At 57.4% G+C, this 19,917-nt stretch overlaps 1 protein-coding gene across 1 annotated transcript in view; it reads left to right on the top strand.

Moving 5' to 3' along the window:
* The first annotated feature begins 5,501 nt into the window (after nucleotides 1–5,501).
* The window catches only part of LOC119878161 (lysophosphatidylcholine acyltransferase 1-like), a 30,067-nt gene continuing 15,651 nt past the window's right edge, over nucleotides 5,502–19,917 (top strand). The window contains exon 1 of the mRNA XM_038588881.1: nucleotides 5,502–5,648. Within this exon, the coding sequence (XP_038444809.1) occupies nucleotides 5,502–5,648 (147 nt within the window). The remainder of the gene's footprint in view (nucleotides 5,649–19,917) is intronic.

The raw sequence follows: 19,917 nt of genomic DNA, 5'->3' as shown, positions 1-19,917 counted from the left end.
ACTGCAGGGGTCAAGGACCGCTCATCCGGTCGTGTCCTTCCCCAAACACAGATGCTAGCCTTCCCCTCCTTGCTCTAGGGACACACCCTCTCCACCGAGGCTCTGGTCAAGGAGCTGATAAAAGGCCTCTGATCCAGTAAGAGTTCTTGGTCTCATCCATTTAAGTGTTGAAAATATGTACAAGGATCCTCTCATGACCAACACCCTGAAGTGAAGAAGCCAAATCAGGTGATTTCCAGCGTCTGTTGGGAGAGACCAAGTACTCTTGTTCAGAATGGCTTCCGTGTTTGCAAAAGCAAGAACCACTTGTGCAAAGCAGATCCCCCTTGGGTCCTGGGCCACCGCAGCTGGGGCATCAGAGCACACGTGACGTGATGCTAAGAGGTACGAGTCCGCGTGTGTGGGTTCAGGTGCGATGGGGGAAGCAGGTAAGCGCACCGGTGTGGTTCTGCACTCACGGACAGTTGAGTGTGCAGGCGAAAGCCAAGCATCCAGTGCTCCACAGCCCACCCAATCCACACCTGCTGTGCCCACTCACCTCTGAGGGTGAGGCATGTGATACCCCCTGGCTGTGTGAGAGGCTCTGCCCAGGAGCCTGCAGCCTACCACACCAGGAGGGGTGGGGAAGGAAGGGCACCAGGGGAGGGCACAGGGACAGGGGGCAGGGAGTAGCCTCCATCGACCTCCATGTGTGCACCACTTCCTGCAAACCCAGATGGGTCTGGCTCTGGGCTGGTGAGACATGCCCCCCCGGACACCGTCCCATGGCCACAGCTAGGGGGTATGGGAAGCCTGCCAGGCAGGCTGGGAAGGCTGTCTTTACTTGGGGAGCCATGTGTTTCTCTACCCGTCAGGAGGTGACGTTGCAGGAGGCTTGCACGGCCTGGCCACCGTGCCCTCCTCACAGGGACTCTCCTGCTTTAGGAACTTGCCCGCCTCCCGACTAAGCAAGATCTCTGCCTTTGCAAATTGGCAGAAATAATTTGACACAGCATTTTTCAAAGCCAACCAGAAAGAACAACGGTAAGCAGTTGTTTTTCATAAAAGATCACTCCTTTGAAAATCATTGTTTTCATATTTTGGGGGGTTTCGATATTTTGGGAAGCAAAATTACACGTAAACATTTGTTCTGCAACCCCAAAGTGTGAAGAAAGATGTGCTGACATACTAAAATTGTGCTTCCACACCTCTGAACTTCAAAATTCTCTTAAATTTTGATAAAGACCCATGGAAGAGGTCACCATCTCAGAGCTCATTCTTGACTGAGGATCATTTTTTTGATGTCGAGGAGGATGGAACAGACAACATAGCTGAGAGACGTGCTGGGTGCTGAGGCTTTCCATGTCCAGGGCCTTTCCAACCTGTACTTCCAGGGTAGTCAAAATCTACATAAAATCTCTATAAAATGCCATCAGGTATTCAGATCCTTATTTGATGTCAAATGTCTGCGTATTTGAAGGAAGTTGTTTTATCTGGAACCCAAGTGCTATAAAAATAGGACCTCTGTGGGGAAGGCAGCCTGCAGAAGTGGATGGTCATGGGGCAACGTCCATCAGTCCCGAACTGATGCAGAAAGAAAGACTCTCTGCAAGGAGGTCAAAGCCTTCACCGGCCCCAGAGATGATCTGGGTCATTCAGTCAGTGTCTTGTGCCTTGATGTCCCTATCTATAAAACGGCCCTATTTCAATCACGTAGGGTGAAGTTCCTGACAAATTAAACTTCACACAGAATGCATACAGAACACACAGCACCCTGAGAACCATGCACGTGCCAGGGGTGAGGGTAACGGGATACCCCAGGCCTTACCACCCTGACTTTTGGGTCAAAACTGAAGAAGACGAGGAGGCAGAAATGCAGATGTCCAGGCAGAGGGAACAGCAGATGCCAGAGACCTGAGGCCACCTGCCCACAGGTTGGAAGGCCGCTTGGGGAGGGGTGCTGGAAGGGCTCCAGCTTTCTCTTTGATGGGGTGGGTGTTGCCAGAGAGCCAGGGGCCTGGTCCAGCCTGGTGACCTGGGGGAGGGACCCCCTGGCTGCAAGGCTCTGAAGGCCCACCTTAAGCAAGTCATTTTATTCTAGCTTTCACACTGGGGCTTGCTAATCCTGCAGCGATGCCTCCCACCGCCCCCGAGCTAGCTAACTCACCTCTCCCGTGCAAAGCACCCCATCCAGAGCCCACGCCCACCCCTCTTCTCTACAGCCACTACTCTCCAGCCCTAAGCACCCCGGCGGGTACCAGACAACCAGGGACAGCCCCACACCCACCAGCCACTGAAATTACTCACATTAGCCAATTCTAAGCCTGCTCACCTGCTTCCTCTGCTCCTCCCGTGGAAACCACAGTAAAGGGTCTTGCCACATTTTCCACCCGGTCCTGCTGCCTCCTGACAGACCCTAGTTGTTCCCATGTACACCCCCAAGCCCACGGCGCACATGCCTCCTGTTCCTAGGGAACTGTGAGCAAAATTGCATCCTTTGTGACATGTCCACATGTGTATGTGCTTACTGCACCACGTGAAAACTAATTCCAGGCACCCTTACAACACACTCGTAGGAAAGTGTACACTTAACACACTCCAAAGCAAAACTCCCACTGGAATTTTTAGCAATAGAAAAAACTCATTCCATAGTTCTGACGGGCAAGTAAACTTCCATGAATCACGAAGACGATTCTCTTTTTTTAAAACATTTTATTTATTTATTCATGAGAGACACAGAGAGAGAGAGAGAGAGAGAGGCAGAGACATAGGCAGAGGGAGAGGCAGGCTCCATGCAGGGAGCCCGATGTGGGACTCCAGGACCACACCCTGAGCCAAAGGCAGATGCTCAACCGCTGAGCCACCCAGGTGTCCCTCATGAAGACAATTCTTAAAGAGAAGCAGCAACAGGAATTCGCCCCACTGCTTACTAAGGCACATGATTCCAAAGGTACAGCAGTTAGAACAGTGCAGGGCCAGCAGGAAGAAATAAACCAATGGGATAAAATAGAGCATCCAGAAATAGCTTCATAAATCCTTGTGCTCATGCCTGAAGCAAAGCCACAAGCTGGGGAGGGGGCGATAGATGGTGTTGAGAATACGGGGTCACAGTGTAGAGAAGAAAACTGCACAGATTAAATACAACAGGTAAGGCAGGAGGAAAAATAAGGATTAGGAGAAAAATGGAGCCCTCGCCTTCTTTGTGAATCTGTAGATAGCTAAAATTCAACAAACACCAAAACACACAGCCCCACACCAGCAAGCAGGCACCTTGTGTTCTCAGCCCCCCTGGAAAAGCGGACACTCCGCCGTCCGGAGTGAGAACAAGGAGCCATGCAGAAGTGCTTCCCAGAGCCTGGCCAGCCACGCTGTGCACCAGGGTCTGCATTCCAGAAGATTCCTGGAGAACCATGGGGGTTTGCCTTAGAGGTTTAAGGGCCCAGCTGGTACTTTCTCTAAAGCAAGGCACTAACTCCTAGAGACAATGAAAGTCTTCTTCCTGTTGCTGAAAGACAACTGCTTATAACTCCTTGCCCAAGACCAACTTCTCCTAGGGAAGCTTCCAGAACACTCTATGACTTCTAGAATATTCCATCACAGCACTAAAATTGAAGTGAAGAAAGTATGAAGCAGTGCAAGCCAACCAACTTCCCCTGGATCCACTGTCCAGGCCCTCCACTCGTCACTTCTACTCTCCAGGGGGACCCACCCTTCTGGGCCCTCCACTCCTCACTCCTGCTCTCCTGGCTGCTCTCTGCCTTTGTCGGTCTTTTGGGTTCTCCACAGCTCTGCTTGTTGAGAAGGAGTGGGGAACCCCTCCCCTTGCAGCCCATCCTTCTTTGCTCTCACCCTGAATAGCTCTTCACACTGTCCCACTGTCCTAGCTGGGTTCTTCAGAGCAATTGGCAACTGAATGTTCACAGATCAGCAGTGTATTGATGGCCACGCAGGCAATGGAGGCAGCCCCCACCTCTGTCTGCCAGCAAATAAGATCCACGGTAGTCCCCAAGGTCTATCTTGTCATCACGCACAGCTGAGTGTAGGCACTGGGCTAGTTGCCTTCTAGATTTCATAACCCCGGTTCAGAGGAGACGTCCCCGCCCCAGGCCACCATGAGGCTTAGAAAGGGCTTTGGGACCAAACCCTGCTCTTTCCCTTTCTGTATCGATGAGGCTGTGTAAGATGATGTGGACCCCTGCTGAAACACCGGCCCCCCCTCTGGTTCCCCAGCCTTTCCCTTCCCATCAAAACACAGAAGGGCCCTCAGCAAGGTGACACTTCACATCAGCCAGGTTATCAGAGGGTCGACCACCTCCTGACCAGCTGCCCGAGCAGGGACAAGGCAGAGGAGCCTCACAGGGCACGGATGTCCTCAGGACCCCAGGACCAGGCAGTCCCACAGCACCGTCTGGCCTTCCCCTAACCCCAGAGCGATGCACAAAGAGTTTGGGCTACTTCCTCATGATTTCAGGCAACCGCGGGTGAGCCAAGGGCCTGCTGGGTTGTGTCCAAGCCGTCCTTCCTCACCCATGCCCACTGCCTACTGGTGGCCCCACTTCCTGCCTGTCAGGGCCACAAAATCTAGCTGTTCTCGCTACATACAGCTGGTGGCAAATGTTTGAAATTCATAAATTTGGATAAGGGTCCTATTTCACTTTTGTCCAAGTTAATACTGCGCCACACATTAGCCATCCTCAAATGTCTCCCCTTGATGCAGGGGAGGAAGTCCATGAGCCGGAGTAACGGCCCCGGGAATCCTCCGACTCCCGCCGGGCGAGAACACCGGGTCCCGGGCGCAGCTGGCTCGGTGCACCCCCTCCCGCCGGCCCCAGCATCTGGGCGGCCCCGGGAATCGCATCGCGGTGGACCCCGGCCCGGAGCTCGCAGCCAGCCCAGCCGCGCCCAGGGAGCACCTCCTTCCCCTTCCGCCCTGCCCTCCGCGCGCCCGAGGTGAGGTCCCAGCCGGAACAGGCACCGCGCGAACGCGGCATTTCGGGGGGAGCCCCCGCTCGTGTCCCTCGGGATCCCGGCCCTCTGAGCTGGAGGGGGCGGCCTGGCGGCCTCGCTGCGCCGCCGACCGGCCCCCGCCCGAGGGTCCCCGCGCTCCCGCCACTGCGGGCCCGTGGCCGGCGCCCCCGGGGGGCCGAGGTCAGGCGCCGGGCGCGGGGCGGGGGGCGGGGCTAGCCGCGGGGGGCGCGGGGGCGGGGCCAGCCGCGCGGGCTGCGGGGGGCGGGCTCTGCCGACGCCCCGCCCCCGGGAGCCCCGCCCCCGAGAGCCCCGCCCCCGGCCGCCCCGGCCTCGCCCCGCGGCGCCCCCCGCCCGGCCGCCCCGCCCCGCCCCTCGCGTCACGCCGCCGGCCTCCCGCGCCTGCGCGCCCGCCCGCCCGCCCGGCCCCCCCCCGCCCGCCCCCCGCCCGGCCGCCGCGCATCCTCGGCCCGCGCCCCGCGCCCCGCGCCGGCTCCGCGCCCCGCTCCGCACCCGCTCTGCGCCCCGCGCCGCGCTTCCTGCGGCGGGCGGCGGCCATGAGGCTGCGGGCGCGCGGTCCCCGGGCCTTCCCCGCCTCCAGCGCCGCGGCCAGCGTGGGGGCCGGCGACGCGCGGCGACGGGCGCCCCCGGGGCGGAACCCCTTCGTGCACGAGCTGCGCCTCAGCGCCCTGCGGAAGGCCCAGGTGGGTGCCCGCCCGAGCCCGGGCCGCCGGGGGGCGGGGGGGATGCGCGTCCGGGGAGGGACCTCGCGGGCCCGGCCCCGCGGCCGCCCGGCTGCCCCCCGCGCCCTGCGACCCCCGCCGCCCCGTCCCGCCCCGCCCCGCCCCCTGGTTCCCGCCCCGATCCCCGGATCTCCGCGCCCGCTTCCCCGTTCCCGCCGCGAGGTGCCGGCGCGGCCGCCCTGGATGTGACCGGGACCCTGGAGCTTCCTGCGTGGGGACCTCGTTGGGCACTTGAGGCAGGGCCGGCGGCGGCGGGGCGAGCCCTGCGAGGTCCTCTGAAGGTGGCGGCAGGATTTCCGCCTCTGTTTGCAAGTTGTGTTCTGGGGAGCGAGCAGGGGAAGCTCCCTCGGGGTCAGTCTGTAACGGAATCGATTTTACGCATCCCTGGTTCCAGCGAGAGAGGCGACGGTGTGCAGTTGGTTTCCATCACGTTTTATCTGTGGAGTCCCCTGGTCCTGGCTGAGGGATGGACGCCTGCGGGAAGCAGCGGGGCCCCACGCTCGTCCTTTCTCTTTACACAGCTTCTAGTGCTTCCAGGGGGGATCCATTTCCTGGCTTAGTAGGATCCATTCCCTGAGCTGGTGGGACCCAATCCCTGAGCTGGTGGGATACATTCCCTGGCCTAGTAGGATCCATTCTCTGAGCTGGTGGGAGCCATTCCCTGGCCTGGTGGGATCCATTCCCTGAGCTGAAGGGATCTATTCCCTGAGCTGGTGGGATCCGTTCCCTGGCCTGGTGGGATCCATTCCCTGAGCTGGTGGGACCCAATCCCTGAGCTGGTGGGATACATTCCCTGGCCTAGTAGGATCCATTCTCTGAGCTGGTGGGATCCATTCCCTGGCCTGGTGGGATCCATTCCCTGAGCTGGTGGGACCCATTCCCTGGCCTAGTAGGATCCATTCCCTGAGCTGGTGGGAGCCATTCCCTGGCCTGGTGGGAGCCATTCCCTGGCCTGGTGGGATCCATTCCCTGAGCTGGTGGGATCCGTCCCCTGGCCTGGTGGGATCCATTCCCTGAGCTGGTGGGACCCATTCCCTGGCCTGGTGGGATCCATTCCCTGGCCTGGTGGGATCCATTCCCTGAGCTGGTTTGATCCATTCCCTGGCCTGGTGGGATCCATTCCCTGAGCTGGTGGGACCCATTCCCTGGCCTGGTGGGATCCATTCCCTGAGCTGGTGGGACCCACTCCCTGGCCTAGTAGGATCCATTCCCTGAGCTGGTGGGAGCCATTCCCTGGCCTGGTGGGATCCATTCCCTGAGCTGGTGGGACCTGTTCCCTGAGCTGATGGGACCCATTCCCTGAGCCGGTGGGACCCATTCCCTGGCCTGGTGGGATCCATTCCCTGGCGTTCGAGTAAATCCCCAGCAGTGCTGGGGATATTCCTGCTCTCTGGTTGTACATTGTGTTTGCATTTCTGTATGATTGCTCACAACACAGCCTTTCTTTTAACTCCAGAACTGTAATAAAAGCAGGTACAATTTTAGGACTTTAACAGTTGTCCAGTTGGTGGAGAACATATTTCCAAGTGTGACAAAACATTTTGGGGTGACACTGAGATTTTTCTTTAATGCATAAAGTTATCTTTCTGAAATAATATTACAGTGAAAAGTTCTTGAAATCTGATGTTGTTGTCCTGGGTTTTGTGCTTTTTCTTGAAGCATCTTGTAGGTTGGCTTGGTTGTCACTGTGGGAAAGGGCGGGCACCAGACTGAGGATGGAGGGAGAGAGGGGAAGAGTGTTGTCCCCATCCCTGTCTGGAGACAGACACCATGTGCCCACCTGTGTGGTTGGCCGGCACCTCCCCCTGCTGTGTTCCTGCCAGGTGCTGTATCCAGCTTGTGAGGGGCTAAGAGCACTGCCTCTGGGCTCCTGAATGGGCCCCCACCAGCCCCCACCCCGTCACTCCTGTGGTCTACTCACTGCTCTGAACCCTCTGAGGCTGATCCTGTGGCCGAGCCCCGACTCTTCCAGGCGGCTTCCAAGGCCCCACCCCACCTCCAGGCTTGTCACCCTTGGCACTGGCTGCTGCAGTGCTGTCTTCCTGCCTCTGCCTTCTTGCTCTTGGCCTCTCTACCCCTCATTCAGGTCTTGGGTGAATTATCGCCTCCAGGAGGAAGCCTCCTCCTCCCTGGAGGGCCACCTCTGCATCCCTGTCACATTTGCAGCTCCCCTGCCGCATTACTGTGGATGGATGGAGGCCAGATCTGTCCTGCCCCAAACTGTGTGCTCATTGTCCGAGTGGGGTCCACTGTAGAGACTTAGCTAGTTGTTGAGTGAATAAACATGCAAAAGGGACAGATGTCCGAGCAGAGCCAGAAATCCCCAGCACCTCCTCGGGCAGGGGACACAGGGTTATAGATTAGGGAGCAGCTCCTGTGGACTGTTCTTCAGCGGGAGGCGGAGATTCTGGTTTTAGATGTTTGAGGGCAGCTTCTGGAAGACATTCAGGAAAAGGACAGGTGGGTGGAATGTTTTAGCCTCTCAGAAGGGGAAGGATACTTTGTGTACACGTTGTTGCCTCTTTCAGAGGCCTGTCAGATACTCATCAGACTAATTGTGATGTATTTATATGCTCCTAACGGACCTGTGGTTTCTGCTCAGAAACCTGCAGTGTGTGGTCCGGGATATGTAGCTTGTAAACGCTAAGTTCCAAGTTCCAAGTTCCGCTCTGCAGGAAAGTTTGGCTTTTCACAAGCAGTCCTCTGTGAAGCTCTTTACTACACTCCGTTAAGGTTTCCACTGAGGGAGCTCGCCTTCTTCCCCAGATCTACAAACGGGTCCAGCGATGACTGAGACTCCCAAGGGCTGTGCAGAAGCTCACCTGAATTCCGAGTTGGGATACACCAGTGAGGGTGCCTACGTTCACCTGTTAGCTTCTGCTGCTGGGGAGGAGCTGCCTTGTGTCCACAGATTAATGACCAGTCCATCTGTCTTTTAACTGCAGATTTAGCAAGGAGCTTAAGCATCTCTTTGGCCAGAAGATAACTTGTGAAGATCTGAAAAACGGAAGAATATAACATTGGGTAGTCATGTGGTAGTTTGCTGTTCTTGGAGTCATAAAGTGGTTCCTGTCACCGGGGCTTTTTGGGTACTTCGGTTGGAACCCCGGGTATGAATACATCCCACTTGCAGCTCAGATAGTTCCCCATTCCTGAACTCCCAGTGACTAGTGCCAGAGAGAATTTCCTTCCTGGAAAGTAGTCTAGCTTCCTGCACACGTTGGAAGTGAGTCCTCTGTGGGAGACACTGCTAAGTGCTCCCCTTTCCTGGTTAAGCCCACAGAGAGGATTACTGTGAAGGTTGAATGCAGGGACAGGCTCCAGCCCAGCAGACCTGCAAAGTGGCCTCTGTGCGGTGTAATCACCCAGAAATGAATGATCTTTTTCTCTGAGTTCCTGTCCAAATGTGTGAGTTTTGATTGGAAAAAAAAAAAAAAAAAAGTGAGGGCGCCCCCAGTTTCAGCCTGGATGCTGAGTCAGGTGTGGCCCTTCTAGAACTGGGACTCCCACACCTACATACTTCCACCCACCCACCCCTCCCCGCCGCCCCCACTCCTCTGACCTGCCAGCTCCTGGGCTCCCACTCCGACCCTCCTACTGCTCCTTGGATCAGGTACTTCATGCATGATGATCAAGCCCGGCACGCTGCCAAGGGGTGGGAGGGAGGGGTACATGGGGAGATGACTGGAAGGGTCTGGTGGCAGTAGAAACCGGGGGTGGGGGATGTGGGGAGGATTTCCAGGAGATCATGTGTCCCACGGAAAGACAGGGCTGGCTGCAGCAGGGCCACCTTTCAACAAGGCAACCTGGGAGCCTGCTGGTACCACTTCTGTTGGTGCGCCTGTAGCCCAGTGGGTTCAAGGTCATGTGTCATGAGGTGAGGAGACTTAGGTCCAGGGACTCTGCAGCCCCCAGGTCCCTGGGCAGGCTCAAGGCAGGTGAGCTCAGGTCCCTGGGTGGGCTCGGGGCAGGTGAGCCCAGGCGCCCAGGCAGGCTCAGGGCAGGTGAGACTTCAGGGGACTAGCTTTTTCCTCTAACACACCAAGAACATCCTGTGTTCAGGTACACACATAAAACTTACATGTGGCTGATGTCAAGGAGTAGGGAAGGGGGGTCAGGGTTGGAAAGACTTGACTTTACATACTCTGTGCTCTTACGTCCTGGAATATGGATTTTTAATGGGTACGTCTCTACACAGGTCTGGTGTACGTGTGTCTATACACACATTCTTGTGTTTTATTTCTTTTGATTTCTCTTGGTATGGAGCAAAGCACTGCCAGTCTTATTTTACAAAATCAGGATTTTGTCCCTGGAAGTGGCCACTCAGGAGCCCTGTTGCAGGAGCTGGGCATTTGCCCTGCTCTTGTCCCCACAGGCATCCATGCACTGCGGGCACGGCACACATGTTGGAGAAAGTCCACGGAGGCACCCTGCGCTCTTTCTGCTCCTATGGATCTGATCAAGGCTCCCACACATCATGATTCACAGAGCCTCACGCCCGCCCGACCAGAGACCCGTGCCTTACTGACCACTTTGCTGTCACCTTCCTGCCCTGGGGCCTTCACCCAGCCCAGGAGGACAAAATGCCAGGTCTCATGGGTTTACCATGATGTGTCAGGGTGACCCTGACCCTTCTTGGGTTCTTGTTTCTCACATTTCTAGTGTTTGATAAACCTGGAGGAAGGTTGTGAATATTTTGAAGATGAGCCCAGAGTAGAGCGTGTGTCTACGTGTGATTGCAGTGTTGTCCTTCTCAAGCCCGGTCTCCATGCTGCATCCCTGTGTGCCACGTTTTGCAGTATTATAACTAATTGGCTTGTTCCTGGTGTTTGCCCCACGCTCCAGCCTCACAAGCTTAGGCGTTTTCAAGCTTGTTAAATGCTGTCCCTAAATATGCACACGGCAACGCTCCCAGCGGCTCTCAGGCCAGGCGCTACACCGCCAGCCTCTTGGATTTGCTGACGCTCCCCAAAGCTGCCACAGAGGGTCCTGGGTGGAACCCCTGGCATCCTTCATGCTTATGTCAGGGATGTGCTGCAGATGCCTGTACTTTACTCTCAGTCATATTTTGATTGATTTTTCTCTAAAAAAAACTACTTGTGATGTGAAATCTTTTTTAAAAACATCTTTCACTATTGTAAACCCTGAGGAAGGGGACGCAGAGGTGGCTCACACGGGGTTCCTGAGGTCTGGAGGTGGGGCCCTGCTGCTTCATGCAGAGCACATCCAGGAGCGACCTTGGTGCTGACGACAGCCAGGAGGCCATGGCTGAGGGTCTGGTTTGGGTCAGGCCCTGAATGGTGCTGCATACAGGGCCAACAGCTGAGCAGAACGCCTCCCTGGAGTGGTAGGTCTTTTCTACCAGTAGGAAGGATGCTCCAGGGAGCCCCCTGCACCTGGGGGGATGGAGCCAGGATGCTCCGGGGAGCCCCCTGCACCTGGGGAAGTACAGAATATACTTTTGGATCCTCCTGCAGCTGGAGGGGACTCTCAGATGGGTGCTAGAGACAGGAAATGGTTAGGGGGCTCCCTATAGTTGGGGGGCAGGACCTGGATGTTCCCTGGAGCTTCCCACAGGTGGGGGTCTGGAGCCAGAGTTTTAGTGAAGCCAGCAGTTGGTGGGGTTGGGCCAGGATGCTCCAGAGGTGCTCCATCTGAGAGCAGAGTGGAGTAGGAGGTGTGCAGGTGGGAGTGTCTGCAGCTGGAGAGCCCCCCTCCCCCACCCCGCTGGACCCCACAGGCGCTTTGCTGTATTTGCTCAACAAATGGACACAGCTGGAAATGCTAAAGCACTTGAATTTCAAGATTCTTCTACTCTGCAGCCAAAGGCCCTGGAGTTAAGGGATTTCCTAGGGCCACAAAGCAGGGGGGTGGGGGAGGGCCCATGCTTCTCAGGTCTGTCTGAGGAGGGGAGGAAGTTCTTGTTGGGGTTCTCCTAATCCCCTGCCGAAGAGGCCAATGAAAGTAAACTGCTGCCCGCTACCCTGTGCCCACTTTCTGTGCTAGAACGCAGCCCAACCTGAGACGATTAAAATGTGAAGCAATATGCCATTTGGAGGAGGGAGCAAGCCCTGAGCCCCAGGGGCAGGGACCTGCTCTGTCCTGGGCCGTGGCCAGGGACTCCTAGCAGCCCAGGAGCAAACAGAGGAGCTCACAGCCCTCTGGTGCTCCTCTGAGCACAGCGACTCCAGGCATCCCTCCAGGTGTGGGTCCCTCCAGGTCCAGGTCCCTCCACGTCCAGGTGTGGGTCCCTCCACGTGCAGAGCTGGCACCCCTGGCCTTCTGAGCCTGGTGCTGCGACTGGGCATGATTTGCTCAGTGGACCAGGATGGTGCGGCGTCTGCATGGTCTGTGACCTTTCCCTGCTCTCATTTCTTCCATTTCTTACCCCCTGGGGTGGGGATGTTCTCAAGAAAAAGTCAGTGCCTCCTGTCCCAGCCCCTCAGCTGGGTGCTTATGCTGTGAGCCCTGTACCTGCCCCCCCACCCCGCCCCAGAGCTGCCCTCTGGCCTTGCTCAGCACCCAAGCTTCTCTTCCTGTCTGTGGGGCCCTCCGGCTCCTGGGTCTCTGCATGTGGGAGGTCTGTGCCTGGAAAGCTCCCTTTCTGGGCAGCTGTAATTCCTGGATCTCCTGGCTCACAGGTGAGATGCCTGGAGGAACGGGTCTGGGGTTGCTGAGTTTCTGCAGCCTGTGAATGAGGGTTTGGAGGCAGCTCCTGCTTTGGATCTAAGCCTCGTCCCTGGAGTGGAACATCCAGGCCAGAACTCACTCTGCAGTGTTTCTGCCTATCCGCCCGTTCTCAGCACCTGCCCTGCTGGGCTCTAAGCTCTCAGGGGTGAGTGGGCAGCCACGGAAGGGCCTCTGGCCTGCGGTTTGCTTTACTGTGGATTCCACTTCTGGAGGCTGCAGGAGTGGCCGCCTGGAATCACAGAGACCACGGGACAGAGCTCTAGTCTCCCGCCAGAGGGTCCTGAAAACCCTGAGGAAATGCGATTTTGTGTGAAACTGAGTGGGCAGGAGGGGTGAGGAGAGACCCTGGGTGGGCTGGTGTGTGCTGGCCGCTAGCTGAGAAGGGCATCAGCTGTGGGCGCCCTCAACGCCTCCTACAGCACCCCATGGGCATGTCCTTATCTTTGCTAAAATCCCAGCAGGTAGCAGGGATCTTTCTCAGCTCCCTGGAGGAAGGATGCCCCCCCACCCCCACCCCGGCCTCAGACAGGCCGCCTCCTATCCCACAGCCCTGCCCTCCGGGGCCCTGAGCCAGACAGGGCTGCAGGTCCCCATGGGTCCATGGTGTCCTGTCCCCACATCTGGAGCAGTGCCGGCCTTGGCTGGTGATAGGCACTTGGCACGCGTTCGCTGACCTAGTAAACTTGTTTTCTATCCTGCGGGTTTTGTTCAGCTGCTTACAGACAGCCCTGCGTGAGCCCAGAACTGTTTCCCATGATGCAGAAGCCTGAGACCCTAACATGGCAGGTTGGGGAAGCACAGGCCAGCTGCTGGGGGACCTGCGTTCTTGTCCTAGGAGCACAGGGCTCTGGGGTGGCCCTGGAAGCCGAGGTGCTCGGGTGGAGCAAGGTGTTCAGTGGACAGAGCATCGTGTCCCCCACCCTGCCCTGGCTGGCCATGTGCTAGGGCTGAGCTCCTACAGCAGAGCCGGGATGGCTGAAGGGTTGCAGTGGTGACAGGGATGGATGCAGCAGGCATTCGGGAAGCCTCCTCTCTGCCCCCAGGCCTGTCCACTCCCTCATGCACTTGTCTGAGCAGCAGGGACTCGGTGCTCGCTAGGCCCAGTGCTTCCCTGAGCCTTTTCTATGCCTGGCCCACAGCACCTGCCAGCAGCCTCACACCCCTGCCCCTTCCCTGCCTTGGGGCCCAGCCTCTGGTGGTCAGTATGCTACCTGCGGTCCTGCCTGGAGACCCAGAGTCTATATGGCAGGTGTTGCACTTCCCTGGCCCCCACGCGGAGGCTCCTTCACTTGTCTGACGATGCCTGTAAGCATTGACGGAGGGCCCTGCCCAGCCCCAGGTCCCCAGGGCCAAGATCTCTGTTAGATTCACCTGGGGTCCTGAGCTGCCCTCCACACTGACCCCTGTGTGTGCTTGTGACCATGTGCCTGTGGGGCCCATGAAAGCCTAGGGGCTGGAAGACAGGCCTGGACTTGGGCCCGAGCCAGAGGACGCTCAGATGCTGGCCAGCTAGCAGGCAGGAAGGGCTGTCACTGGGGATCCTTGGATGTAGGGTGCTGGCATTGGGCTGCCTCTGACCGGGCAGTTCTGACCCCAGATGGAGCTGTGTAGGTGTTGGTGGCTGCCCAACCAGACTGTGCCACCAGGCGTGTGACAAACACTAAGTGCGGATGTCTGGAACAACTGCTGTTGGACTGCACGGCAGATTCGTAAATTCAGAGCGAGTTACTGAAAGACGTTCTCCTTCTGCACAAGAGCCCGGGCCGGGTGAGCCGAGGTGGGGTCTGAGAGCTCCTTAGCAGAGGGGCCCAGGGTGCTGGGGAAGGTGGGCCGCTTGTGGGTTGAAAGAAAAAATAGCTGTTTTAGCAACGCTGTATTTAATTTTAGATTTGAGGAGAGAGCCAAGAAGAAATAGCCGGTATGTTGCAGTGAGCCTGGTCCTAGCAGGACAGGGTCCTCAGTCCCACAGGGCACAGGGGCACATGTGACTTCAGAGCGGGGAACGCGGGGAATGCTGGCAACCCAGGAGCAGGATGCCCCTCGATGTTCACCTGTGAGTGAGAGAAAGACAAGGGAGCCTGGTGTGGATTTGGCACAGGATCAATTAGAAGGACAGATCACACAGAGGAAGGCTGGTACCAGTGAAGGTGGGGCTGCCCCGGGGACACGACTGTGCTTATCCCTCCCCGCGCCACCTGCACCAGAGCTCTAGCCTCGCTCTGCTCCATCTTGTTGCGGAGCGGCCGCGTGTGACCACCACAGTTCAGAACACGGCTCTCCTATGTCCCACGTCCCAGGCGGCGTGTGGTTTGGGTCTCTATGTGCTCCATGTTTAGCACAGGTTGGGGGGAGCAGTGGGGACGTGTTCACGGGTTGGTTGGTGGGGTTTGCACCTGAGAAGTGTTGGGTCCAGCGCAGGTGCTCCCGGGGCCCTTCCCAGGCTCTGAGGCCAGGGTCTGTGCTAGCCGACAGCACTCCTGGGACAGCTGCTGTTCATTTTCTAAGTTCTCTAGAAAGGAAACAAGTGCACGTACCTATTTTGTCGCCATGTCAGGAAGTGGCCCCAGTAGCTTGAATCTGCACCATGTGGCCGCATCTCGCTCGAGCCAGGCTGAGGGTCAGGGGCCTTCACTTCCCAGCTTCAGGATATTTCTACCTGTTCTAAATCAGGATTCTCCAAAGGAATTTGCTTTAGGTTTTTAAAATAAGTTGCAAGAGAAGAGAGGATTCCCCAGGTCAGGTTTTCGTCCGTTTACCCCTCGTTGCCCTGGCCATCTTTCTGCAGGACCTGTGCATCCCATCTCTCCTCTCCTCATGGGGGGATCCAGGGAGGACCAGACCAGCCTTCTAGGGTACTGTTGGAGGAAATCACCCAGCCCTGGAAACAGGGTGCCCTCCATCCACCCCTGAGCTGCAGTGTAGGCTGGTCTCAGGAGACGAGGCCCTACTACAGCCCCATCTGCATCTTGCTCGGCTGGGCCTGCCATGGGGCTCCCACAGGGTCTGCATGCTGATTGGGACACATGGATTCCCTTGTCATGTCTCCCCCAGAACAACAGCCCTGGAGGACTGCGATCCTGGGGCGTCCCTTCAGCTGCTTTGGGTGTCAGGCTGGGAGCACCGCCAGGTCTGGCACTTGTGCTCCTCGGCCCTGAGAACCCGTCCTGGTGGCAGCGGGCAGACCTGCAGGCCAGCGTGCAGACGCTTGTCCTCACACTTGGTGCCTGTGCTCCCTCCACAGCCCCCCGTTAACCAGGGTCCACTCGCCCCCGGCCCCACACCCGTGAATGACTGTCAACCTTGCATACACGCGGTCAGGCCAGCCATCCTTGAAAATTGTTCCTTTACAACATAGAAATCTAACTGACGGGAAGATAAGAGTTTTGTCTTGTTTTGTGTCTTCTCTCTGTGAGTGATGGTCACCTTGGGAATCTGTCTCCATGCCCCGAGGCCCTGAAGGCTTCTCCCTCTGGCTGGCTGCTGGCACCTGTCACACAGGCGACCTTTGGCTCACTGTTCCCTGGTGCCACCCCTGGGTGATATCCAGCTTGGCTGCTACCAGCAACGCCCGCGCAAGCAGCTCCCCGGGGAGCTGGACCTGGGCCTGCCAGCTGGCCAGGCGCACACAGGCCAAAATTGAGGTGTCACCACAGTGCGTAGCGTATAGCAGTGTTGTCACACAGCTTTGTGGGGCCAGCCCCGAGCTGCAGTGGCTCCCAGAGTCTTGGGAGACCTGGCCTCTGCCAGAACCGGGGGGATCCTGGGCTTGGCTTTCTGCCTCCTTGTGGCAATGGGGCCAAGCACTGGCCACAGACACACAGGGCTGGTGCCTCTGGCCGTCCACTGTCTCCTCCCCGAGCGCCAGGAGTGGTTTGCAGACTGAGGGTCGACTGGGCACTCCACATATGTGAGCATGATGTGTCTCTGTTCCTGTGAGCGTGGTTTTCAGAGGCTGGCCTGGGCTTTATGCACCTGCATCCACGGCAGAAGGTGCTCCCTATGCGCTCCTGTTTTCTCTAGTTGCATGGGGAGTGCATTTCTCTTCAATGTGTCTGTCAGTGTTTCCATAGCCTTTGGAATCGTGATAATTATTCTTTTCCACAATTAAAGCGCACTGGCATTGGAACCCAGCCTCGGGAGCATTGTCCCTGCAGCCTGCCCGCCACTGTGCCCCATGCAGTGATGACAGCACCCACTGCGCAGCCCATTGCTCACTGTGTGCTGTCACTCAGCCCCTGTGTCCTTCAGGCCATGGACACCTTTTCTTTCAGAGCTATCACACTGACCCCCTCAAGCTTCCTGTGTGCATCTCCTGCCTGCAGGTGCTGTGTCAGCAGCTCATATGGCTGCCTGGGGTCCCTTGCACGTCACCTTTCCAGTGTGCATCCTGGCATGCAGGGCATCTCAGCTCATGGCCAGCCCGTCTACTCCCAGCAAGGCCACGTTCCACACAGTGACTAGCTAGGCTCGGGGACAGCATGAGTGCAAGTGCACTTAGGTCCTTTGTCTCTTAAATGGCATGTCGGCAGTTGTGTGTTGTTGTGAAACAAGGTCCTGGACCAGCTTGTGTGATGATGATGTCAGTGGCCTTGGTGGAGAGGAGCAGCTGCCAGGTGAGCGTAGGCTGGGGCACTGTGACCAGAGGTGCCTTCTGTGGAGAGTTGCAGATGGTGAATTAGGGCCCATGTGCACACCTGCAAGTCGGTGAATGTTTCTCACAAGAACCGGAATTGTCTTTCACACATCTTGTCATGGCAGAGCGGAGACACACCGTGTATCTGATGGGCTTACTGATACCACAGGCAGCAGCTTTAGCCACAGGCATTTATTTCTCCCGGACCCCGAGGCTGGACATTGGAGACCCAGGCGCCTCCCTCTACCCAGTCCTCCCACTTCGGTGTGGGGAATCCTTCCCTGAGCCTTCACACATGCATATCTACCCCCCCCCCCCTCCCCCGTGTGTCTGCAACCTAATCTCTTCTTAAGAAGACACCTGCTGTGGGGAATTAGGGTCCACTCTACAGACTTACTTTACCTTAATCACCTTTTAAAGGGCCTGTCTTCAAATACAGCCACATTCTGAAGTCCTGGGGGACACACAGGTTGGCTCCTAATACCAAAGCAGAGAAGCTGTAATGACTGTGCCTGCCCCCCACCGCCGCAGCAGTCACCGGCTTTGGCGAGGCCACCCTCGTCTCATAGACACCCATGCCCCTCCCACCCCCGGTCATGTGGAAGTGAAGCCCAAGCTTCACCATTTCACACTGAAACGCTCCAGAGGGTGTCTGCATCCCAAGGTGGAGGACGGATCATGCTTGCCCCACACCCGCTGGAGCCTCTACACGGGCTCTTAGCCATGTGCATCTGCATCGATCCCAGCGAGCCACACACCCTCACATGCTCCGCTGCAGGGCCCCTTCCAGCTCTTGATTATTTACTTTTCCTTACACTGTATTTGGGGTGTTTGTCCTGGAGAGGCTTCTGGTCTGCATTTTGCTAATTGCTCCCCACCCCCCACTGTCTTCCATGTTTTCTGGAAAGTGGTCCTTGACCCAGAACTCAAGAGCTTCCATTTGTTGGGTTGTCGTGCAGCACCTCCATACAGGTTCCAGCATGTGTGTGTGTTCCCAAGTGCACAGGCCCCTCATCATGTGGGTGTGCGTGAGTGGTGAGGTTCTGGGGGCCTGTGGGAACGCTCCTATGTCCACCCCTTGGCTGCCCCAAGGACAGTCTCATAGGACAGCATGATACCTGATTTCCCCATTGGCCAGAGTCACACTCAGGAGCCTACATCCCTCCAAAGGTGACCAGTGAGGTGGGTGCGTGCAGATGTGTGCATGTGCCTGAGATGGTGGACACATGGTTGGGATGATGGACACGTGGTGTGCCTGGGATGATGGACTCATCATTGGAATGATGAGGACATGGGACACATGGTTAAGTTGACGGATGCATTGTCGGGATGAAAGACACATGGCTGGGATGGTAGACACATTGTGTGCCCAGGATGATGGACGCATGGTCGGGATGATGGATGCGTGGTTTGCCTGAGATGATGGACACATGGTCAGGATGATGGACACGTGGTTGGGATGCTGGATGTGTGGTCGGGATGGTGGACGCATGGTGGGAGCTCATGTGAAGTTCCCACCTGTGCATTCATTGTTCTTGTTGGCACTCAGATCGCTGTCCACCGTGGGGGCTCCTGAGCCCAGGGGCCTCTGCTGCCTTTTCCTGGGCTTAGCTGTACCACAACTGTCCCAGGCTCTCTTCCCCATTTTCTGCCACCTGCCTGGTATTGGTTTTGCTCAAGAGCCCTGGTTCCTTCAGGCAGGAAACAACGTTTAGAGACACTGGGCAGTTGTGACGTTCCCCCTGCACTTAGGTGGTTCACCACTCGGCCTGCTGCACCAGAGACCCTAGATGGCATGTGCCAGGTTAGGAGGTCTGCTCCACAACTCAGGAACCGTGAGGTTGTGTGTCCACATCTGTTCACGGTAACCCCTTCCTGAGGGACAGTGTGTCGTAGCCAACTTCAAGGAGCATGAAACCTCACTCAGCTGGGTGAGATACAGGTTCTCCTGGAAGCGGGTTATAAACCTTCGGCTCACAGGAGGGGCAGCCACACAGTTTATGTGACCTGATGCTTTTGAGGGAGATGGGGTTCCTGACAGGGACCATCAAGCTGCAGCCATCGGAGCTTCCCAGAGGGACAAAAGACAGCATGTCCAGCCTTGCCGCCGGTTACCATGCCTTCCGAGCTCCCAGCCACAGTGGCCTAGAGACAGCACAACACTCCCTTTCGTCTGCTTTGTTTTCCAGTCCAGCCAAGACTTTGTACAAACATCTCTTCGGTGATCGTGGTCTTTCCTGTGGTCCCAGCACACATGAGAACGCCCATGCAGCTGACCCGGCTGCCCTGGTTGTTGTCCTGTGGCTGGAAGCACTGAGTCTTCTCGGACAGGCTGAGGCACTTGGGCCGGTTTGCACAGAGCGTGGTGGAAGTGTGGATGCCGGAAGGCCAGAGGCCTGGCAGGGGTGGACACAGGCAACAGAGCCCGTGAAGACAAGTGGGCCAGAAGGTGAGGAGAACAGGAGGGTCTGAGTGGGGAGCAGCCTAGAGCCCAGGACAAGGGGCCAGAACCCAAGAAGGTTCTGGAAGGAGCTGCAAGAAGCCTTCCAAGTCCTGTCCTCCTAGGGACAGTTTCTCTCCGCTCCAGGGTGGGGCCGAGCCTGGTGGAAAGCACGCAGGCCCCCTGGCTGGGCAAGGTGAGGGCAAAGTCCTGGGGTCCCAGGGAGCAGCCCTGAAACACATGGGGTCTTAGCCCTGGCAGCCGGTCCCTCCCATCCTCTGTGGGCTCCTGGGCACGCTTGCCTCCCCCCAGCAGTTCACACAGCACTCCGTGGGTGTGTGCCTGCATGCCAGGCCGAGTCACTGCAGCTCTGTGGCTCCCTCTCCAGCCACGTCCACGTTGTCTCCACCTGCCTGCTCATCACATCCTGGGAGGCTTGTCCATTTGCAGAGGGTGGAAGGCTGTGT

The sequence above is a fragment of the Canis lupus genome, unplaced genomic scaffold (genome assembly GCF_011100685.1).
Source record: "Canis lupus familiaris isolate Mischka breed German Shepherd unplaced genomic scaffold, alternate assembly UU_Cfam_GSD_1.0 chrUn_S103H263, whole genome shotgun sequence".
NCBI classification, from domain to species: domain Eukaryota; kingdom Metazoa; phylum Chordata; class Mammalia; order Carnivora; family Canidae; genus Canis; species Canis lupus.
The sequence above is the reverse complement of the archived record's forward strand: the minus strand, read 5'-3'. Positions and strand labels throughout refer to the sequence as shown.